The sequence below is a fragment of the Mustelus asterias genome, chromosome 3, assembly GCF_964213995.1.
Source record: "Mustelus asterias chromosome 3, sMusAst1.hap1.1, whole genome shotgun sequence".
Taxonomy (NCBI): Eukaryota; Metazoa; Chordata; class Chondrichthyes; order Carcharhiniformes; family Triakidae; genus Mustelus; species Mustelus asterias.
Genome location: NC_135803.1, coordinates 69,880,141 through 69,904,893, shown reverse-complemented (window position 1 = coordinate 69,904,893; position 24,753 = coordinate 69,880,141). Strand labels below are relative to the sequence as shown.

Below are 24,753 nucleotides of genomic sequence, written 5' to 3'. Positions count from 1 at the left end.
GGATGGCCACAATTGGAACAGCTACTGGGTGTCCTTGATAAGTATGTACCTGTCAGGCAGGGAGGAAGTGGTCGAGCGAGGGAACCGTGGTTTACAAAAGACGTTGAATCTCTTGTGAAGAGGAAGAAGGAGACTTATGTAAAGATGAGACGTGAAGGCTCAGTTAGGGCGCTTGAGAGTTACAAGTTAGCCAGGAAGGACCTAAAGAGAGTTAAGAAGAGCCAGGAGGGGACATGCGAAGTTTTTGGCAGGTAGGATCAAGGAAAACCCTAAAGCTTTCTATAGGTATGTCAGGAATAAAAGAATGACTAGGGTAAGATTAGGTCCAGTCAAGGACAGTAGTGGGAAGTTGTGCGTGGAGCCTGAAGAGATAGGAGAGGCGCTAAATGAATATTTTTCATCAGTATTCACGCAGGAAAAAGACAATGTTGTCGAGAATACTGAGATACAGGCTATTGGACTAGACGGGATTGAGGTTAATAAGGAGGAGGTGTTAGCAATTCTGCAAAGTGTGAAAATAGGTAAGTCCCCTGGGCCAGATGGGATTTATCCTAGGATTCTCTGGGTGGCTAGGGAGGAGATTGCAGAGCCTTTGGCTTTGATCTTTATGTCGTCATTGTCTACAGGAATAGTGCCAGAAGACTGGAGGATAGCAAATGTTGTCCCCTTGTTCAAGAAGGGGAGTAGAGACAATCCTGGTAATTATAGACCAGTGAGCCTTACTTCTGTTGTGGGCAAAGTTTTGGAAAGGATAAGAGATAGGATTTATAATCATCTAGAAAGGAATAATTTGATTAGGGATAGTCAACACGGTTTTGTGAAGGGTAGGTTATGCCTCACAAACTTTATTGAGTTCTTTGAGAAGGTGACCAAAGAGGTGGATGAGGGCAAAGCAGTTGATGTGGTGTATATGGATTTCAGTAAAGCGTTTCATAAGGTTCCCCACGGTAAGCTATTGCAGAAGATACAGAAGCATGGGATTGAGGGTGAATTAACAGTTTGGATCAGGAATTGGCTAGCTGTAAGACGACAGAGGGTGGTGGTTGATGGGAAATGTTCATCCTGGAGTTCAGTTACTAGTGGTGTACTGCAAGGATCTGTTTTGGGGTCACTGCCGTTTGTCATTTTTATAAATGACCTGGATGAGGGGGTAGAAGGATGGGTTAGTAAATTTGTGGATGACACTAAAGTCAGTGGAGTTGTGGACAGTGCGGAGGGAAGTGACAGGTTACAGAGGGACATAGATAAGCTGCAGAGCTGGGCTGAGAGATGGCAAATGGAGTTCAATGCGGAAAAGTGAGAGGTAATTCACTTTGGAAGGAGTAACTGGAATACAGAGTACTGGGCTAATGGTAAGATGCTTGGTAGTGTGGATGAACAGAGAGATCTCGGTGTGCATGTGCATAGATCCCTAAAAGTTGGCACCCAGGTTGATAGGGTTGTTAAGAAGGCGTACGGAGTGTTAGCTTTTATTGGTAGAGGGATTGAGTTTCAGAGCCAGGAGGTCATGTTGCAGCTGTACAAAACTCTGGTGCGGCCACACTTGGAGTATTGCGTACAGTTCTGGTCGCCGCATTATAGGAAGGATGTGGAAGCATTGGAAAGGGTGCAGAGGAGATTTCCCAGGATGTTCCCTGGTATGGTGGGAAGGTCTTATGAGGAAAGGCTGAGGGACTTGAGGTTGTTTTCATTGGAGAGAAGGTTAAGAGGTGACTTAATAGAGGCATACAAGATGATCAGAGGATTAGACAGGGTGGATAGTGAGAGCCTTTTTCCTCGGATGGTGATGGCTAGCACGAGGGGACATAGTTTTAAATTGAGGGGTGATAGATATAGGACAGATGTCAGAGGTAGGTTCTTCACTTAGAGAGTAGAAAGGGCGTGGAATGCTCTGCCTGCAGCAGTAGTGGACTCGCCAACATTAAGGGCATTTAAATGGTCATTGGATAAACTTATGGATGATATTGGTATAGTGTAGGTTAAATGGGCTTTAGATTGGTTTCACTGGTCGGCGCAACATCGAGGGCTGAAGGGCCTGTACTGCGCTATAATGTTCTATATCACTAGCTACACCACCTTTGATGAACACTTGCGGCTAGGCTGCTCAGTCTTTACAAACATACAAAATACTAGGAGTGGATCATTCAGCCCCTCAAGCCTGTCTCACCCTTTATGGCTGATATGTCTGTGTTGAATCCCACATTCCAATCTACCCCCGATAGCCTTTGATTCCCTTATCTAACAAAAATCTACCTCTCCCTCAAAAATATTCAGTGACCCCACTTCCACCATCTTCTGACGGATGTCCAAAGATGTGCGGGTTCGGTGGATTGGCCATGGTAAATCGCCGCTTAGTGTCAGGGGGACGAGCTAGGGTAAATGCATGGGCTTAGGTGGGATTGTGGTCAGTGCAGACTCGATGGGCCGAATGGCTTCCTTCTGCACTGTAGGATTCTATGATTCTGAGGCAGCAGAGATTGACATGAACAAGAATACAGAGTTGCCAAAGAAAACACTCAGGCTTGAGGTCTCAAAACATTACATTCTTTAAATTCTAAGCCGATCGTACAAATTCATTGTTAGGTATTAATTTTTGCTTATTATGTCTGGTTTCTATCATTTGTCCACATCTCAGTTTTAATGCATGTACAGTAAGTTTAAGATTAGATAGATAGTTAGCGGCAGCTCCTCAGTGCATTAAAATTTCCATGATTCTCACTAGATTGCTAATATGGAAACAGCAGCTAAAACCATAACACCCAACGGTGCAGATTTCCGAATAGGTTCAGAGATTTAAACAGAAAGTTTGAGGACGGCTGTAGTCTAGTCTCTCTATTCTTTTTGCCACCATTTTCTGCCTCAGTTACACTTCAGCCTCAGCACACCTGTTGCTGCAAACTATTCCAATACATGCCAGGCTGTGCCCTCATCTTCTACCCTCTGCAAACCTGAGATCATCCAAAACCCTGTGACGCCCAATCCTCAGCAAATCTTGTTCACTATCCCCACTGACCAAAAATTCTCAGCCCTCCAAGCCTGCACCGACCATGCTGCCTGACTGAACTAAAACCCCCTATCCTTCCGGGGACCATACCCCTCTATTCATGTATTTGTCAAGACGCCCCTTAAAAGACACTATCGTATCTGCTTCCACTACCTCCCCCGGCAGTGAACTCCAGGCACCCACCACCCTGTTAGCAAGGCTTACTGCCCATCCTGATCTTCCCCAAATTGATGATCATCCACTGGCAAGTTACTAATGTAATGCTTGCAATGGTGCTCTCACCTGGCATTAAATGGGGAATTACACCAGTGGCAAAGCAATGGTAGTTCATGTTGAAGTCAGGTTGATGTGTGGCTTGGAGATGGTGTTCCCATGATATTGATGTTTTACTCCCTACTGGAGATGTTTACCATCTCCCTTGTGTCAACCTGTAAAGTTATTCAAGACAGGTTCTGGCCATGACATGGACAGCTACATAATTGGAGTTGTGAGTGAAGCTAAACACTGGAACCATGAGCAAATAACTTCACTGCCAAACTGAAGGCCACTCATGATGCAACTGAAGTTGGATGGGCCAAGGAAACCCTGCAGTGATGGCTGAAGCTGTGCCAAGAACATCTTCTGCATCAGGCACTAAGGTCACACTAATTATATGTGGTAAAAAGAAACAAGTAAATGTAATTAACTTATTTTATATTAACCAGACAAAATACCAATCTAAGAAATTGTTTTTGATATAATACAACACAGGATCAAAAGATAGTGCATTTTCAATATCTGCTACTATATTTCTAATACCTGTCCAGTCCAACACATTTCATATAAAGTATCAGCACCACCACTACTGTAAAGGTTGATTTAGATCCATTACTTTATTTGCTTATGAACAGACAAGGTGGTGGCACTGCCAATTCAGCAACACACGCAACATAAAAAGCACCATTCACATCGACATCCTAGCTGTGGAACACCGAAATGTCAGAGATATCAGCTAGCTCAGATTAAGACAGCCATGGTAAACATTGTGCAGCCAGCATTCTGCATTTGTTTGAACTTTCAGCGTTAAAAATATAACTTTGGTCATAGTCCCGCTTGTGTTGCCATTGCATTGTGTGATTCAATTCTCTCCTATTGGCAGCATGACATGACTTCCATTTCTACACTATCTCATTGTTCACGCCACTTTGATGAGCCACGCTTCCACAGTTCCAAGGTCTGCTTCGCCTTTGTCCCCTTTGCTCCCTCGTGCACTGCACTCGACAAACTCAATCTTCATCGGTGCCTGGGAGAAATCAAACTCCTTTCCCTTCTTCCCCAGAGGCACCACACTCCCAGTGCCAGATCCATCCAGAGCCTTTGGTGCACCGGAGCGAATCATCCTCAGGGTGTTCCTGTGGGTGAGAGGGGACAAAACCACAAAGTAACAACGAGAGGCCTAAAAGAGACAAAACAAACCTTGCAATTCATTTGCTCTTCAGTGAGATTTCTAACGTTGCACTTGCAAATGCAGTCAGGGTCAGACATTTTATAATCACAAGAAAGGCTCAGACACACTATGTGGATTTGGTTCTTAAATAATTGAGCACTAAGACTTTAATGCCAGTGACAAGTGCATATATATGTTGACATGCACCATTTCTAAAGTTACACTTTATAAATCAACTGCGTGGAAAATCTATTTCTCTAACTGCTGTCCTCTCTCCACTGTAAATACCTTCAGTTATGAAATTAATTCACTAATTGTCAATTTATACACATTACAAATGAGTGCGTAATTTATCTGTTTTAAAGCATTGTTATTTTGCTAATATTGCCTGAAAATGTAACCTTGTTTGGTATTTCCAATGGAGATTTGCTGACTATCTTGGCCCTAATCTGAGATTTCAACGAGCACCATATTTTTAAATAAGATCTAATATACCCACCATAATAAACTAAGAAGCTGCAGATACACTTGTGTTCAGCACAGATGTTTAAAATCAGGAAACCTTATTTATATGAAAGATTTTAGAAATATTTACCAGGATTCAATGAAATGAGTGTTTTGAGATGAATAAACATGCACAATGCTATCAGTCAAATAACGCATGGTTGTTCTCTCTGCAGGTTAATCCAATATTACGATGACATTTCCTCATTTGAAAATGGAGAGAGTAGAACTACTTTGGAAGGAGATTTGACTTGCTTTATATCATCATGAGTGCAGTTAAACATGTGGTTGCAGGGATGGTGTAGGAGGGAGGGTTTCAGATACGTGGATAATTGGAACACATTCTGGGGAAGGTGGAACCTGTACAAACAGGACAGGGTGCACCTGAACCAGAGGGGCACCAATATCCTAGGAGGGAAATTTGTTACGGCTCTTCAGGGGTGTTTAAACTAATTTGTCAGGGGAGTGGGAAAAGGAGTTGTAGTCCAGAAGTCAGTGAGGGTGGTGAGGTATTGGGGAAGGTATCAGGGTCAAGGGTGGGTACCGGTAGACAGGAAGATGGGTTGAAGTGTGTCTACTTCAATGCAAGGAGCATCCGGAGCAAGGTAGATGAACTTGGGGCGTGGATTGGTACTTGGGACTACGATGTTGTGGCCATTACGGAGACGTGGGTAGAACAAGGACAGGAATGGTTGTTGGACGTTCCGGGGTATAGATGTTTCACTAAATGTAGGGAAGCTGGTAAAAGAGGTGGAGGAGTGGCATTGTTAATCAAGGATAGTTTAACGGCTGCGGAAAGGCACTTCGAGGGGGATCTGCACACTGAGGTAATATGGGCTGAGGTTAGAAATAGGAAAGGAGCGGTCACGTTGTTAGGAGTTTACCATAGGCCCCCAAATAGTAATAGAGATGTGGAGGAAGAAATTGCTAAGCAGATTATGGATATGTGTGGGGATCACAGGGTAGTTGTCATGGGGGACTTTAACTTTCCAAATATTGATTGGAACCTTTGTAGGTCGAATAGTTCGGATGGGGCAGTTTTTGTGCAGTGTGTGCAGGAGGGTTTCCTGACACAATATGTGGATAGGCCGACAAGAGGTGAGGCCACATTGGATTTGGTACTGGGAAATGAGCTGGGCCAAGTGTTAGATTTGGTTGTGGGAGAGCACTTTGGAGATAGTGACCACAATTCAGTGTCTTTTGTTATTGCAATGGAGAGGGATAGGGCCGTACGGCAGGGCAAGGTTTACAATTGGGGGAGAGGTAATTATGATGCGATTAGGCAAGAATTAGGGGGCATAAGTTGGGAACAGAAACTGTCAGAGAAAGGAACTAATGAAAAGTGGAACTTTTTCAAGGAACAAATACTGGATGTCCTTGATAGGTATGTCCCTGTCAGGCAGGGAGGAAATGGCCGAGTGAGGGAACCATGGTTCACGAAAGAGGTGGAATGTCTTGTGAAAAGGAAGAGGGAAGCTTATGTAGGGATGAGGAAACAAGGTTCAGATGGCTCGATTGAGGGTTACAAGTTAGCAAGGAATGAGCTGAAAAAGGGGCTTAGGAGAGCTAGGAGGGGACACGAGAAGTCCTTGGCGGGTCGGATCAAGGAAAACCCCAAGGCTTTTTACTCTTATGTGAGGAATAAAAGAATGACCAGGGTGAGGTTAGGGCCGGTCAAGGACAGTAGTGGGAACTTGTGTATGGAGTCAGTAGAGATAGGCGAGGTGATGAATGAATACTTTTCTTCAGTGTTCACCAAGGAGAGGGGCCATGTTTTTGAGGAAGAGAAGGTGTTACAGGCTAATAGGCTGGAGGAAATAGATGTTCGGAGGGAGGATGTCCTGGCAGTTTTGAATAAACTGAAGGTCGATAAGTCCCCTGGGCCTGAAGAAATGTATCCTAGGATTCTTTGGGAGGCAAGGGATGAGATTGCAGAGCCTTTGGCTTTGATCTTTGGGTCCTCGCTGTCCACGGGGATGGTGCCAGAGGACTGGAGAATGGCGAATGTTGTTCCTCTGTTTAAGAAAGGGAATAGAAATGACCCTGGTAATTATAGACCGGTTAGTCTTACTTCGGTGGTTGGTAAATTGATGGAAAAGGTCCTTAGAGATGGGATTTACGACCATTTAGAAAGATGCGGATTAATCCGGGATAGTCAGCACGGATTCGTGAAGGGCAAGTTGTGCCTCACAAATTTGATAGAATTTTTTGAGGAGGTAACTAAGTGTGTTGATGAAGGTAGGGCAGTTGATGTCATATACATGGATTTTAGTAAGGCGTTTGATAAGGTCCCCCATGGTCGGCTTATGATGAAAGTGAGGAGGTGTGGGATAGAGGGAAAGTTGGCCGATTGGATAGGTAACTGGCTGTCTGATCGAAGACAGAGGGTGGTGGTGGATGGAAAATTTTCGGATTGGAGGCAGGTTGCTAGCGGAGTGCCGCAGGGATCAGTGCTTGGTCCTCTGCTTTTTGTGATTTTTATTAATGACTTAGAGGAGGGGGCTGAAGGGTGGATCAGTAAATTTGCTGATGACACCAAGATTGGTGGAGTAGTGGATGAGGTGGAGGGCTGTTGTAGGCTGCAAAGAGACATAGATAGGATGCAAAGCTGGGCTGAAAAATGGCAAATGGAGTTTAACCCTGATAAATGTGAGGTGATTCATTTTGATAGGACTAATTTAAATGTGGATTACAGGGTCAAAGGTAGGGTTCTGAAGACTGTGGAGGAACAGAGAGATCTTGGGGTCCATATCCACAGATCTCTAAAGGTTGCCACTCAAGTGGATAGAGCTGTGAAGAAGGCCTATAGTGTGTTAGCTTTTATTAACAGGGGGTTGAAGTTTAAGAGCCGTGGGGTTATGCTGCAACTGTACAGGACCTTGGTGAGACCACATTTGGAATATTGTGTGCAGTTCTGGTCACCTCACTATAAGAAGGATGTGGAAGCGCTGGAAAGAGTGCAGAGGAGATTTACCAGGATGCTGCCTGGTTTGGAGGGTAGGTCTGATGAGGAAAGGTTGAGGGAGCTAGGGCTGTTCTCTCTGGAGCGGAGGAGGCTGAGGGGAGACTTAATAGAGGTTTATAAAATGATGATGGGGATAGAGTGAACGTTCAAAGACTATTTCCTCGGGTGGATGGAGCTATTACAAGGGGGCCTATCTGTCGGGTTCATGGTGGGAGATATAGGAAGGATATCAGAGGTAGGTTCTTTACGCAGAGAGTGGTTGGGATGTGGAATGGACTGCCTGCAGTGATAGTGGAGTCAGACACTTTAGGAACCTTTAAGCGGTTATTGGATAGGCACATGGAGCACACCAGGATGATAGGGAGTGGGATAGCTTGATCTTGGTTTCAGATAAAGCTCGGCACAACATCGTAGGCCGAAGGGCCTGTTCTGTGCTGTACTGTTCTATGTTCTATCATTTTAGGCATATGTCAAGTTGTACTGAGTGTACAATTATAGTGTCAATACAAAGTGGTTTCACGTTGTACTGACACTGCAATATGTCTGCTGTAAACAATCCAGGATGGCAATAATTACATTTAACATTGCTCCAGAAACAGAAGGATAATCTTAACCCAGCACACCCACAGTAAATTGGGGCTGTATTCTCTGGAGTTTAGAAAAATGAAAGGTGATCTCATTGAAACTTACAAGAATCGGAAGGAGTTTGATAGAGTGGGCAGAGATAATTGGTTGGGGAGTCTAAAACACAGGGGCAATGTCTCAGGACAAGGGGCCAATTAATTCGGACTGAGATGAAGGAGAATTCTCTCACTCAAAGGGCTGTAAATCTTTGGAATTCTCAATCCGAGGGGGTTGTGGAAACTCCACCGTTGAACACCTTTCAGGTTGGGATAGACAGATTTTTGATCTCTCAGGGACTCATGGGGGTACGGGGAGGGGGGCAGACTGAAGCCCAACATTAGCAATGATTGTGTTGAATGGTGGAGCAGGCCGTATGGTTTCTGCTCTTATTTTGTACATTCAGGGTGAAATCCGTTTAATATTCCACCTGATGGGTACTTTATGGGGCTGCTTTGAGACAGACTCTGTCGTGGCAACTGTATGGCATCTTTGGTGGTCAGTTGAGCTGGTGATCTATGATCTACACCAGAGCTGTAAAAGACATCACTAAGGCACTTGAATGTGCAGTGAGCCCAGACTCTTTACTACTAATTTTAAGTTGTCTCGAATAGTAATTTGGATAAAGCTTACACTTTTGCAATGGAAGGAAATGCAAATTGGAGCATCTCACTGCTTAAGTTTATGCCACAAAACTATTTGGGTTTCGCCGTGGCTCTGAGTGCTTTTACTTTAAGCTGTTAAAAATATTCAATTTTAAAGGTGTTGCAAACACCACGCTGTCTTCTATGGAATTGCTTATGAAATTCAGCCAGAGGAGATCCCAAGTCCGCTGCTCACAGATAGAAGGCCTCACACTATCAATGTTTCCCTCCCAAACTGGGCAACAGAAAATAAAGATATAATTCTGAATTATAAAGCCCTCCTCGGTTATTGTGCACTCCAACAGTTGCACCTTGCAAGAACCAGACACTTACAGTTCCTTTTCCAACTGCTGTTGAATTAATTTTGCAGATTTGGCCATGGTCACATCTGAAATTCAACAAAACAAAATTACAATCCCACCCAAATTGTGGAGCGCACAAACTATTTCATTTGTGTGAGCGCCAAAATCCAAATATTGCTTCAGAAATCTCTACAGATAGACCACACTTGGCAACTTTGATGTTCACGTTTATAACTATCAGCCAAGACTAGTTTTTGTGCAATTTCAAGATAAATATTCTTTAAACTATTAAAACAGTACTCATACAGATGGTAAGCAAACAGATAGACACTAGACTTAAGCCTACTGCTTTACATACGGCAGCTCGGTGGCACAGTAGTTAGCACTGCTGCCTCACAGCACCAGGAACCAGAGTTCAATTCTAGTCTTGGGTGACTGGCTGTGTGGAGTTTGCACATTCTCCCCGTGTCTGCGTGGATTTCCTCCGGGGTTTCCTCCCACACTCCAAAGATGTGCAGGTTAGGTTGATTGGCCATGCTAAATTGTCCCTTAGTGTCAGGGGATTGGCAGAGTAAATATGTGGGGTTATGGGGATAGGGCCTGGGTGGGATTGTGTCGGTGCAGACCCGATGGGCCGAATGGCCCCCTTCTGCACTGTAGGGATTCTATGATCTACATTTACAACACCGTCCTCAAAATTGATAGCTTCAGATGTGTCAAAGTTCATGAATGGCGACTAGCAAATATCTTTCTGATTTACCTCAATATACAGCAGAGACTGAGCACCTTCAATATGCGGAACTGAGGTATCTCTCTATCCCCACAGCAAAACGCAGAACTAAGATCCTTCCCAAACTCAAATTCTCACATCCATACATTCCACCATCAACATGGAAACAATCTATAATGTACTCAATCATCGTGCCAGGTCCCTCACACAACGATTAGGTTAACTCCAACACTGAACTACGACTGCAACCCCAGCCGCGAGAGTCAAAAAAAGGACAACCTTCACGTTACCTTGCTTGTTGCAGGCTATTAGGAGTGGAGGCGCATTCTTCACAATCACAGCATCAGTTAGCAACATGTAGAGGAACTCAGCAACATCCTTCACTTCTTTTTGAAATGACACACTGTCCACTACAAAAACAATACCTCTGTGTGGAAAGATACAGAATTATGTCCAGTGTTATGTTGTCATGAATCCTCAGCATTTAATTTTACAATTCTGCTTCTAATCCTAAAAAGGACCTAATTTCTTGTTATTATATATTAAATAAAGTACAATTAGTATAAATATATGCACCAACACCCACCTCCCCCGGCGAACAAACAGAAGAAGTCAGAGTGAGGCAGGTAAAGCTGGTGTTAAATAGGCAGACTACTTTAATAGTTCACTGATTGGAGACAGTTCCCAACAATATTACCAATGGGGACAATAGGACTAGCCACACTATTTGTAAATGCACCAGCTCAAAGAAACAACTTTAATCTCTAACATGGTCCTAAAGCCTCTGCTTGAAAAACAGGTGGACGATGCCTTTCTTACCCCCCAGATCATGTCAGTCTGCAGTGGACACTTGGTCACTGACCCTGGTTGCCAATCCGATGAGAACTTTGGCACAAACCTCATCTTTTGATGGTGGAGCAAAGGATCCTGAAAATTTCTTCCGAGATGTAAATTGGGGAGGGGATGGAAAAGCTTGTGCTCAATCTGTTAGAGATGGTTTGTCACAAACAGGAGGGTTAAGCAAATACATTTGGGTATTTCATTGCCCGACACCTCGGTCTGCCTTAGATGACCTCACCATTATGGATTGCTCTGAAAGGTTAGCCTCTTTCACCACCTTATGTTAAGTAAGAGGGGGGAAACCAGGGAATTATAGACCAGTTACTGTTGCTGGAAAATTGCTAGAGTAGGTAATTAAAGATAGCATGATGGTAAAGCTTGACATTTTTCAAGTGTTCAGAGACAGCCAGCATGGATTTGTAAAGCGCATCAACAAAATACTGCGGATGCTGGAATCTGAAACAATGTCTGTGGACATTATTTATATGAACTTCCAGAAGGCATTTGATAAGGTTCCCCCATAAAAGAGACTGTTTAGCTAAAGTTGAAGCTCATGGGATTGAAGGCAAGTTGCTGACCCAGTTAGAAAACCGAGGGGCAGGAGTGAGATTGGGGATAATTGCCCTTCCCTAATCGCCCTTTAATTAATTGGTTTGCTCAGCCAGTTCAGAGGACATTTCAAAGTCAACCGCATTGCCATTCCTGATCTCTACGTGCATTCCCCCTGCTTGCCTCCGAATCACTGATATCCTGTGCCTCGGTTACCTAGGCACGAAGCTCTGGTCCTCTCACCCCAAATCTTTCTGTCTCTCCACATACTTCTCCTCCTGCAAGACCCTTCTGAAAACTCACCTCTAACTGAACTTTAATATCTCCTTACACAGCCTTCCCTCTCAGCATCCATTTTACTGAACTGCCTTAAGCCAGTTATCCACATTAAATATACTATATAACTAAATGTGAGCTGCTGCTAATTGTAATCACATAAATTACTACTTCAGATCCGAGCATTACTCACTATCCTTGTTCACAGAGATCAGATATTTTAAAAACACAAATTGAATTTTGCGGATTCAGAGTCCGCTGAGCAAAAAGACTGAAATTTCAGCAGTAAAATTTGCTGCTTAAACAACTCTTTAATCGACCATGGCGATGTTCATGTTGTCTCATCACAGCATGGAGTTAATCCACTCCCACATCAACCATAAACAAGAGTTTTCAGAAGTTTCTACCACAGCTGTACAATATAAAGCACAGTCCTGTCACCTGGCATCGTCCTTGTGTTTCTCCAGATACTGAAGACGCAGACTCTCATGCCCAGGGAGGTCATACAAAGCAACGGCAGGGCCCTGTGAGAAGAGATACAAGGTCAGTGGTTTCCTCAATGCTTTATTTTATCTTCAGTTCCTTAGGGCCTGCTTGGCTCGACTTGTAACAAACTCCACAACCTCTCAGATGCAGCTGGATTTTTTCCCCCATTTTTGATGCTAGGCTGGTATCATTCTAAGAATTTGAACTAGGAAAGGAATATAATATCTTAAGCACAAAATATTCAGAGTTGGAACCCAAGGAAGCCTTAAACTTGTGCACTAAAGACTTACAATCAGTAACATTAACCACTGGATTATGGCGGTGGCCCATTATTTAAATCCACTGTTCATTTAACTACATATTCAACAGAAATAGTTTCGCCATCGTATAATATGCGTATGAAAATTCTCCCTTAAATGTCAGCCTACTAAGCTTTTTGCCTTGGTGTGAGGTTTAACCTCTATTGGCTGAGAGGTGGAAGCACCGCCAGCTGACCAAAACCAAATCAACAATAACTGAAGGACTCAGAGGTGCACACCTTTGGATAAGATGTTCATCCGAGGCCCCTTCAGTTTGCTCTCTAGTGAGTCCCTACCCAATAACATCAAGAACAGACTAACTGGCATTTTCCTCACTTGCTGTTTGCGAGACTTGCTGACATGCAAAACGATTGTCGTTTTTGCTTGCCTAAGAACAGTGATGGCATTTCTAAGGAACTTGCCACCTTCAAAGTGCTGGGGTGTTTCTGACATATAGGAGAAGGTGCTATGTTAATGCAAATCTTTCACAACATCTTCAAAAGAAATGGAAACAAATTGAGGGAGAGTGATCTCTCTTTGCACTCGAACCAAAATTATACAAGTAAAAACAAAATGCTTTGAATAACCAATAACAAGTGCTTAATATTTCATAGAAGGTGGTTAATACAATGGAACTTTGAGGGTTTTTCCTTCCACATTGTTTGAGTGGGTAACAACAGTTAAACCATCACGTCCTGGTGAATGCCAACAAGAGGAATCAATCATCATGACATTCATTTTCTTCAAACGTGTTTTTACATTTTGGCAACATTATGATCATTCTTGCTTGTCCATTGCCCAATACCATAGGTATTAAAGCACAAGGAAGGCATCATGTTTTTATCTCTTCCTCCTCCCACTGTTAAGAACCAAGAGCTGTCTTAGGGAACCAGATGGATCAATGAATTAGTTATTTCAATAAATATAGAGGCAGAGGTTCTTTACCACATACGTACCTTGTCATTTCTAACCCTGTACAGTGCAGAGTTACTGGTAATGGACGTGTGTGTCACCTTAAACTTCCCGGACAATAACTGAAATGAGAAAGAAGAGTTGTCAGAGGAGTTGCAATGTTATGGGCTCCAAGTTCTTTGTTTTACATGTTCTCATTCTGTATTAAGAGCTGTAATCGGATAATCCTAGGCAAACAAGTTTATTCCAAGCTCTTCCCTTGGAAGTGATTTCAAGTGTACAAGAAAACTCCCAGAAAATAACAGTCAAATGTCTACAGCTCCTTGCAATTGACTTTTCCACAGGGTTCTGCCCTCCAGCCTGAACAGCCATCAATCTCAGAATGCATTCACTCAGAGCTCACTTTGATAACTTTCAAGAGGGACATAACTCTACCTTATCAGTGAAATACTACACTGCTCTCATTATTACCCGACTTACTACAGGCAAACCCACAGGAGACCTGATGGAAAAGTTTGTGTATAATAGTAAAAAAAAATTCTTACTTCAAGAAATGACTCAAAACTTCCCGCCTGTTGCAATATAATCTGGTAACATTTTAATCTCAATATTTAACATTGAAACTGCCCATGTAAATATTTGCAGTAACGTCTTGTAGAAATGTTTGCAACCAAATCATATGGTGTTTGGGGAAAGGATTCTGCCAATTCCAACCACCACCCCCACCTCCCCATGACTAAGATTTCAAAATAAGCTTTTAAACAAGACATAGATTCAACAAGTTACATGCTCCATAATGACATTATGTACACCCACTGAAATAGGTTTTAATGCTTTCCTTAAAAGTTTCTCAGCCTCTCCCAAAATCCTGGCTTAGGGTATCCCTAATTACGCCCGAGATAGCGGTGTTGAGCTGCCTTCTTGAATTGCTGCAGTCTGTGGTGTAGGTACATCCACGGTGCTGTTGGGAGGGAGTTTCAGGAATGTAACCCAGTGACAGAACAGCAATATATTTCCAAGTCAGGATGGGCAGCACGGTAGCACAGTGGTTAGCACTGCTGCTTCACAGCTCCAGGGACCTGGGTTCAATTCCTTGAGCTTGGGTCACTGTCTGTGTGGAGTTTGCACATTCTCCCCGTGTCTGCGTGGGTTTCCTCCGGGTGCTCCGGTTTCCTCCTACAGTCCAAAGATGTGCGGGTTAGGTTGATTGGCCATGCTAAAAAAAAAATTGCCCTTTGTCCTGAGATGCATAGGTTAGAGGGATTAGCAGGTAAATATGTAGGGATGTGGGGGTAGGGCCTGGGTGGGATTGTGGTCGGTGCAGACTCAATGGGCCAAATGGCCTCTTTCTGCACTGTAGGGTTTCTATGGTAAGTGACTTGGAGTGGAACTTGCAAATGGTGGTTCCCATGTGTCTGCTGTCTTTGTCTAGATGGTAGTGGGTTTGGAAGGTACTACCCAAGGGGTCTTGGTGAGTTTCTACAGTGCATCATGTAGATGTATACATGGCTGCCACTGTTCATTGATGGTGAAGGAAGCAAATCTTTGTGAATGGGCTGCCAATAAAGCGGGCTGCTTTGTCCTCGATGATTTAAAGTGTTGTTGGAGTTGCACTCATGCAGGAAAGTAGAGTATTCCATCACACTTCTGACTTGTGCCACATAGATGGGGGACAGAATTTGAGGAGTCAGGAGGTGAGTTACTCGCCACCAGAGCTGGGACATTTAGTTGCTGGCAGTAATTCCAGTTCGTGCAGCTCACATGGTTCCCTAGGATGCGTCAATAGCACTTGGAGGATAGCACAAGGATTGGAGCCACCACCTACTTTCTGCCCCATCAGATTTCACTTCTATACACCTTTCCTGATCCTAACTTTATTTTTTCCTCATCCTAACTTTTTATTTTCAGTCAAATTTTGCGAGCAATCCAGAAGCTTCCACCAAGATTGTGAAACACGGAATGTATTCGAGAGAGAGAAAAAACATGCATTTCCAAGAACCAATCCCTCTCTTGAAAAGTTACAAACCAGAGATTCTTTATCAAAATGATACCCCAAATGAGAAATGCAAAGCCCTGGCCTCTTGCCCCACAGTTGACAGACATGGGGATATAGAGAATGGTTTATCCAGGGAATATGTTCACGTCTGAGCTTCAACAGAAGACCCACAGAAGCAGCTATTTCAACTGATGCTACAATAGCTGATCAGGAGAAGCCATTCCCTGCTGTACATTCCTTTCTGCTGATCCGCCCTCAAATGTTCTGCCAAACTCCAGGTTTGCTTTTGACAGTGAGACAATACCATAGAATCCCTACAGTGCAGGAGGCCGCCGTTTAGTCTATCGAGTCTGCACCGACAGAGTATCTTACCCAGGTCCTCTCCCCTGCCCTATCCCTGTAACCCCCCCCACCATGGCTAATCCATCTAACCTATACATCTTTAGATTGTGGGAGGAAACCGGAGTGCCCAGAAGAAACCCACACAGACATGGGGAGAATGTGCAAACTCCATACAGACAGTCACCCAAAGCCAGAATTGAACCTGGATCTCTAGCGCTGAGAGGCAGCAGTGCTAACCACTGTGCTGCCCGCTTCAAATACTATCAGATCCCACCCACCTTCAAACTCTCAATATTCCCCTTCCCATTAACACTATTGACATTGTTTGCTCCACCCCCACATGGGATTTAAACCTGTACTGAAGTCAGCTGCATAAAGGTTACATTCACTGAGAATGCTACACACAGTTTACACTCAGAGACCATTATAAACAGCAGTAAAATATTCTGTACATCACGTAACAGTCCTGTCCTCAAAAAAACAGAGTCCCTTCCATATTATCATGAACAACATGACAACAAGTAGATGAAAGCAGATACCCTTGACTCTAAGCCACAAGGTTCTGTATGCAAGTCCCACTCCAGGGCTTGAGTACAAAAATCAAGGTTGGCATTCCTGTGTGGTACTGAGGGAATGCTGCTCTCTTGCGGTGGGGGGGGGGGGAGCTGTCTTTCAGATGAGATGTTAAACAGAGGTGCCACCTGCTGCTCAGGTGGATCTAAAAGATCCTATAGCACTATTCTGAAGATCATGGGGATTATCTCCAATGTGCTGGTTAATTATTATCCCCCAAACATCATAAAAAAAAACCAAGATTGTCTGATCATTATCACATTGCTGTCTGTGACAGTTTGCTGAGTGCAAATTTGTCGTCATTTTTCCTACATTCCCAAAGAGACTGTGCTTCAAAATGTATGTCATTAGCTATCAATCACTTTGAAATGCTTGGTAGCCGTGAAAGATGCTATGTCAATGGAAGTCTTGTCTTTCTTTTCATATACAAGTACAAAATTAATCAGAGGTAGCATCACTGTAGTGAGTTTAATGACAAGTGTAAATCCAGTCCAGTCCACAAGGACATCATGAATTTAGTCAGTCTAGACAAACCTCCTCCTAGGCTTTTATTCATTAGTCTGAGATTGAGCCTCGAGGAGAGATTTGGTCTCCTGATTTGAAAAGAAGTTGTAATTGCGTTAGAAACAGCGCAGAGAAGATTCACTCGACTCCTTCCTGGGATGAGCGGTTTATGTTTATTTTATGAATGAAGGTTGAACAGGTTTGGTCCAAACCCATTGCATTTTTAGAAGAATGAGGAGGTGATCCTACTGAAACATTTCCGATCCTGAGGGATTTGATAGGACAGATAACAGGAGAATGTGCCCAATTGTGGGAGAGACTAGAACCAGGGTTCACAGTTTAAGAATAAGAGGTTTCCTGATTAAGATGGAGGAGGAGGAGAACTTTTCTTCTCTGTGGATCATTAGTCTGTGGAATTCTCTTCCCCAGAAAGCAGTGGAGGCTGGGTCATTGAATTTATTCAAGGCCGAGTTAGACAGATTTTGATAGACAAGGAGACAAGGGTTCTGGGGCTGACAGCAAAGTAAGATTGAGGCCACAATCAGATCAGCCATGATCTTATTGAATGGCCGAGCAGGTTCAAAGGGCCGAATGGCCTATTCCTGCTCCAATGTTGCTAGGAGTTAAAACACACTGGAGAGTGGGGAGGATAAACATTAAAAATAATGTATAGTTTTAGTAGGTTTAATTTAATGTTTCTATACCTGGACGGGAACTGTAGTTAGATTTTACGCTGAACAAAAATGTTTGTCTGTGCGGGGGTTTGTTTCAGTTCCAGCTGAGATAATGTGTTTAGAAAGCTATGGCATAAAGAAAGATAGTTGCTTAGCAACTAGAGGGGCTCTGTAAGGGGAGTAGAAGCTTATTTTGTTCTTTAGTTTTAGCTGAAAGCTAGTAGTTGGGGGCACACATTAAACAACTCCCTCTCCACTCTGCCAGAAGATAAAAGAACCAAGGTCTTTTAGCTTTGCCATAAGAAAAGTCCTACAATAGAGTTATGGTTCAAACAGCCATTGTCAAAAATCTAAAGAGCAACTAGTTAAGAAACTAGAGAAATGGAGGAAAGTTTCCAGAAGATCTGAAGTAAATGGGAACAAAGAAGAAACTGGGAAATAGAACATGATTCTGTTCAGAGCCAAAATGAAGAAGCTGAGAAGAAATCAATTGGTGAGGATACTCGAGAAAAGGTTTTCTAAAAGTATTCCTAAAGTTTGAAATGTCTTACTATGTCTATAAATAAATTATGTACTGACTGGATATCAGAATTGGTATAACAGTGAAAACCTGAAAGGGTTAATCCGAAATCCTTGCATGGACTTGAAGCTAAAAGTGGAGCGGATGCTCAGGTCATACACGTCTTTTGGTCAACATGAACTGGATTTTTTGGAACGCGAATTGCTAAACGAATGTATTCGAAGTGAATGAGAGAAGATTCTTGGGGTGGAGTTGCTCTCATATCAACCATCTGGGGGGGATTGAGGGGAAATCTGCAAATACTAACTTAGTGAGCTAATGAGATCATTGTAGTTTCAAATGGACTTTGTCATCCATGTTAAACTTTAAACCGGTATGTAATTGTTAAGCTAAAGGAGGAGCAAAGGAGTATTATACAATCCATTTTTAATGTTTAATAAATGTTTCTTTCTTGTTAAAACTAATTAGTGGTCCTGTGACTCTGTTCCTCCACATTTGATAAAACAATTAAGGTCTTTTGAGCCAGGGTTCTACTCTGGGACCTTCCCATCCAGTTATAGCAACTGGGATTGTAACACAACCAAAGCTGATGGAATAAGTAATCACTTTCATCAAGAAACTGGCATTCCTCATCTTCACCACTACAAAACGTCACATCATTGTGGAGAGCAGCCCACAGCAAGGCACTCAAAACAATACTTCACCACATATGCTTCATAGCTGTATATGAAACAACACCATTTTCTCAGTTGGAGGAGCAAGTCTTTCAGTTCTGCAGCAGGATTAATTCACAGGTGTAAAGGGAAAACAGGGATGCAGCAAGACTGTATATGGAGCTTGATTGATAGCTCTCAGCAAGGACAATTCTGGGGAAGCACCAGGAAGGAAGTAAAATCGAAGGAGGTAATTACAAAAAGCTCTAGTCACCACTCAGAGATAATGAGGATTAGGAAGATTACTGATTCTTTCAATTAGGAATGGTACGTACTGCAGCAAAAACCTGAAAAAGGTCAAGGGGACTGATTTGACAGGAATAATGTTGTCAGAGAGCCTGGAAGAGACTTACCCTACAGCACAGGACAGTCTTCCCAGAATCACACAAACCAGTCAAAAGCACTGCTCGGCGACTGCTTTTTCTGCTCCTCAACAGGACAAAAAGAACTGGCGAACAAAACAAGAAATATAGTTTAGCAATAAACCCACTGAATTATAGGAACAGGATTAGGGCAGTTACGCCTGAGCTCGTTCGACTATTTAATGAGATCATTGCCGATTGGTGATCTAGCTCCGTACACCCTTGTTGCCCCATAACCCTTCATACCTTTAATAATAAAAAAGTTGTGGATTTAAAATTAACAACTGACCCATAGTCAACTGCTGTTTGTTGGAGAGTTCCGAGTTTTCCTACCCTTTGCTGGTAGGAGCGTTCCCTGAATATAATCCCAAAAGACCTGCCTCAAATTTATGACTACAACAAGCTGCATTTTGACATCATGTTAGCACAGGCATTTCACTGGAGTACCATCAAACAAAATGGATCACCGAGCCACAGGGTCGAAAACCATTGGGTCAAAGGCTGCCTTAAAAGAGGGAGAGGTTGGATAGTTTAGAGAGGGCGTATCAAAGGGAGAAATTCAACCACCATCAGGGGAGAAATTCAAATCAGGGATCCTCAGAAGGCCAGAATTGGAGTGAGTGTGTGTGTCAGAGGGATTTGAAACCAGGGATGAGAATTTTAGAACCGAGGCTTTGCTTAACCAGGAGACAGTGTAGGTCAGCAAATATAGGTGATGGATAACTTGGTGCAAGTTAGGACTAGGCAGCAGCTTAGGATGACTTCCAGTTTACAAAGGGTAGTATGAGGAAGTCCAGCGTCAAATCAAATCTAGAGATAACACATATGGAATGAGAGCTTCGGTAACAGGTGAATGAGGCAGCAGTGGAGACAATGTTTCAAATGACAAAATCTTTAGTTTGAGCGATGGTGTGGCTACCTGGTTGGAATTTTGTTTCATTTCAAGGTCAAATATGGCACTAAGGTTGTAAACAATCTGGTTTAGCCTCCATCACTAGGGAGAAGAATGGAAGAGATTTGTGACAGGGACAGATGACAATGACTTCGGTCTTCTCAATACCCAACTGGAGGAAATTTCTGCTCATCCAGGATATTGGGCAAGCAGTCTGATTATTTTTATAGTTGATGGAGAGGCCAAGAGAAATGGTGGTGAAGTAGAGTCAAGTTTCATCATGTGGAAATTATGCTGTATTTTCAGATGATGTCACAAAGGGGTAACACATAGGGTGAGAAATAAGAGGGTCAAAGATAGATGTCTTGGAGACACTGAGGTGCAAGAACAGAAAGTAATTGCAGGAGACTCTCTGACTATGACCGAATAAAAAATAATAGAATTAGGCAAGCACAGTCCCACCCAACTGAACAATAGTCCAGAGGCGTTGGAAAAAGATTGTGTGGTCAACTCCATCAAAGACCACTATGCCCATTAGTCCTAAATCCCTCAACCAGTGAACACAGTTTCTCTCCATTTACCCTCATTAGGTAATGTGAAAAAGGCTACCATGGGTCTTGCTCTTGCTGAAGCAAATTAATATTCAGCCTTGGCGTTCCCCTTTTAATAGCGAACTTCGACCAAATCAATCTTTCACCCAAATTGCAGGGAATACAGCCGTAACTCTGTATTTTCTCCTCATAACCCCTGTAGTCCATGTAAGATTCTAGCAGATTAATGCTGCACTCCCAAGGCCAATAGGTCCTTTCTAATTTGTCGAGCCCAGAACTGCTGTGTGTTATAAATGTGATCTAACTAGATCTTTGTGTAGCAGTAGCATAACTTCAAGCAGTCTGTTGCCTTTTTGACTATTTTCTGCACCTGTGACATTTTATTGATCTATATACCAAGTTTCTTTGTACATCAACTGCTTCTAGTTTTTTACCATTTAGAAAGTACTCAGTTCGATCTAAAATGGATGGCCAAACACGTGCCAATATTGGTATCTAGTTGTTTAATGTGTGAATATTTCAATGTAATTTTATGATTTTGTCTGTTATTTGCAATGTCATCTATCTTTGCATCATCAGCAAATTTGGATAAGTGGCTTTCTTTCCCACCACCTTTCTGATTTCATATTCTTTCTGGTTGTATCACAGCTTGGTATGGCTCCTGCTCAAGACCACAAGAAACTACAAAGGGTCGTGGATGAAGCCCAGTCCATCACTCAAACCAGCCTCCCATCCATTGACACCGTCTACGTTTCCCGCTGCCTCGATGCACCCTGGACATACTCTCTTCCACCTTCTTCCGTCAGGAAAAAAAGATACAAAAGTCTGAGATCACGTACCAACCGACTCGAAAACAGCTTCTTCCCTGTTGCCATCAGACATTTGAATGGACCTACCTCGCACTAAGTTGATCTTTCTCTACACCCTAACTATGACGGTAACACTACATTCTGCACTCTTTTCCTTCCCTATGTACACTTTGTTTGTATTGCTGGCCAGAAACAATACTTTTCACTTTATACTAATATATGTGACAATAATAAAATCAAATCTTAGTAGAGTGGATAGTTGAGGCTGCAACAGAGAATTAGAAACATTTTGCCACAATCCAACATTATCGGCCCTGAGCTGAATTCTGCTCTTTCGATCCCCACCTGCTTAACTTTGGATCACTCCTTCCATTTGCTGCATCCTCTTCAAACTCTGGGCTAGAAAGCAAAGGTCAAAGGACAATGTTCAGTCCCAGCACATCACCTACTTCAAGTTGTATGAATACCAAGGCTGAATATTCATTCATTTACTTCAGCAAGAGCAAGACTCATGGTAGCCTTTGTATAATGAGTTCTTGTCCACTAGTTCATTGTATAATGAGTTCGAGTCCACATAAATGCAAATATGTGGATAGATTTCATTCTGTGTGTTTACATTATTCAAAGAGCAAACACTGGCCAGGACACAAGAGTGGCTTTTCTTTAACTATTTTACATGGAATATCACTTTTGCCAAAGTCTGAAGATTATGACCATGCCAAAGCATCAAGTAAATGATCTATGCTGACATAAAAGCAAAATACTGCGGATGCTGGAAATCTGAAATAGATACGGAACTGACTAGATGCATTAACTCTGAATCTCTCTCCATGGATGCTGCCATGGTTTGAGTTTATCCAGCATTTTCTGAATCTATGTTGATACCTCAGAAATCAGAATCGTTAAGACCATTTGGCCCAGTGTCTACACCAAATTTCTAAACAAGCACTTCAGTGCAGGAAGAAGTCTCACAACACCAGGTTAAAGTCCAACAGGGTTATTTGGAATCACAAGCTTTTGGAGCGCTGCTCCTTCATCAGGTGAGTCATTCAGTGCCGGCAGAAGGAATGCTGCAACATTTTCCAGATCAGAACACAGCCAACTACCTCAGGTGGACGTGGAAGATCAATTTGAAGAGAAGAAAAGAATTCTCCTGGCCAACATTTATCCTTCAACCAACCACTAAAACAGATCATCTGGTCACTTATTTCATAACTATTAATGGAACTTTTTTGTACACAAATTGGCAGCTGTTTCAAAGTAAGAAGTTTAACAACACCAGGTTAAAGTCCAACAGGTTTATTTGGTAGCAAAAGCCACACAAGCTTTCGAGGCTCTAAGCCCCTTCTTCAGGTGAGTGGGAATTCTGTTCACAAACAGAACTTATAAAGACACAGACTCAATTTACATGAATAATGGTTGGAATGCGAATACTTACAACTAATCCAGTCTTTAAGAAACAAAACAATGTGAGTGGAGAGAGCATCAAGACAGGCTAAAAAGATGTGTATTGTCTCCAGACAAGACAGCCAGTGAAACTCTGCAGGTCCACGCAACTGTGGGAGTTACAAATAGTGTGACATGAACCCAATATCCCGGTTGAGGCCGTCCTTGTGTGTGCGGAACTTGGCTATCAGTTTCTGCTCAGCGACTCTGCGCTGTCGTGTGTCGCGAAGGCCGCCTTGGAGAACGCTTACCCGAATATCAGAGGCCGAATGCCCGTGACCGCTGAAGTGCTCCCCAACAGGAAGAGAACAGTCTTGCCTGGTGATTGTCGAGCGGTGTTCATTCATGAATGAACACCGCTCGACAATCACCAGGCAAGACTGTTCTCTTCCTGTTGGGGAGCACTTCAGCGGTCACGGGCATTCGGCCTCTGATATTCGGGTAAGCGTTCTCCAAGGCGGCCTTCGCGACACACGACAGCGCAGAGTCGCTGAGCAGAAACTGATAGCCAAGTTCCGCACACACAAGGACGGCCTCAACCGGGATATTGGGTTCATGTCACACTATTTGTAACTCCCACAGTTGCGTGGACCTGCAGAGTTTCACTGGCTGTCTTGTCTGGAGACAATACACATCTTTTTAGCCTGGCTTGATGCTCTCTCCACTCCCATTGTTTTGTTTCTTAAAGACTGGATTAGTTGTAAGTATTCGCATTCCAACCATTATTCATGTAAATTGAGTCTGTGTCTTTATAAGTTCTGTTTGTGAACAGAATTCCCACTCACCTGAAGAAGGGGCTTAGAGCCTCGAAAGCTTGTGTGGCTTTTGCTACCAAATAAACCTGTTGGACTTTAACCTGGTGTTGTTAAACTTCTTACTGTGTTTACCCCAGTCCAACGCCGGCATCTCCATAGCTGTTTCAAACACAGCAACAATATTTCACTGGATGTAAAGCTCTTTGCGTCATTCTGAAAAGTGAAAGATGAGAGATTAATAGAAGTCTTCCTTTTTGGCTGGGGGGGGGGGGGGGGGAGGGGAGGCTCGGGTGGGGGGGAGGGGAGGCTCGGGTGGGGGGGGAGGGGGGCTCCTGGGGACGTGTCCCGGCCCCGCTGACACATGGCTGCACCTGGCTATCCTGGTCCAGATCTGTAGCCACTCTCCGACCCTTCAGCTTTCTTACCGATGGTGACCAGCACCGCAACCAGCGCTACGACTACCCCGAGCACACTCGGATCCTGAAGCTCCAGCTCCCGGCGGATGGACTCCAGATAAAGCTGCAAAGTGGCCGCCGCCATTTTAGAGCCAGTGAGGCACCATGGGAAGTGGACCTGGCCCGCGCTGCATCATGGGAAGTGGACTCGGCCCGCGCTACATCATGGGAGGTGGACTCGTCCCGCGCTGCATCATGGGAGGTGGACGCGGCCTGCGCTGCATCATGGGAGGTGGACTCGGCCCGCGCTACATCATGGGAGGTGGACTTGGCCCGCGCTGTATCATGGGAGATGGAGTTTGGCTAAGATCAAGTGTAGCATCGACATGCTGTGCTTGGTTGAAGTCATTAGGTTACATTTTAGCTTTATTTGAAGCATTTCTTTTCCAGAAAATTGCTTTTATTTCAATAATAATCATAGAAACCCTACGGTGCAGAAAGAGGCCACCTGGCCCATCGAATCTGCACCGACCACAATCTCATCCAGGCCCAACCCCCATCCCTACATATTTTACTCACTAATCCCTCTAACATATGTATCTCAGGACACTAAGGGGCAATTTTAGCATGACCAATCAACCTAACCCGCACATCTTTGGACCC

At 43.5% G+C, this 24,753-nt stretch overlaps 1 protein-coding gene across 1 annotated transcript; it reads right to left on the bottom strand.

Annotated features, from left to right (window-relative positions):
* Positions 1-3,857: 3,857 nt before the first annotated feature.
* srprb (SRP receptor subunit beta) lies at positions 3,858-24,442 on the bottom strand. Its single transcript, XM_078209112.1, has 7 exons — positions 24,121-24,442; positions 19,234-19,328; positions 13,603-13,680; positions 12,303-12,385; positions 10,487-10,623; positions 9,498-9,552; positions 3,858-4,395 (listed from the first exon to the last, which is right to left on the bottom strand). Exons 1-7 carry the CDS (start codon positions 24,233-24,235, stop codon positions 4,179-4,181), a joined length of 780 nt encoding a protein of 259 aa, XP_078065238.1. The 5' UTR covers positions 24,236-24,442; the 3' UTR covers positions 3,858-4,178.
* Positions 24,443-24,753: the final 311 nt, after the last annotated feature.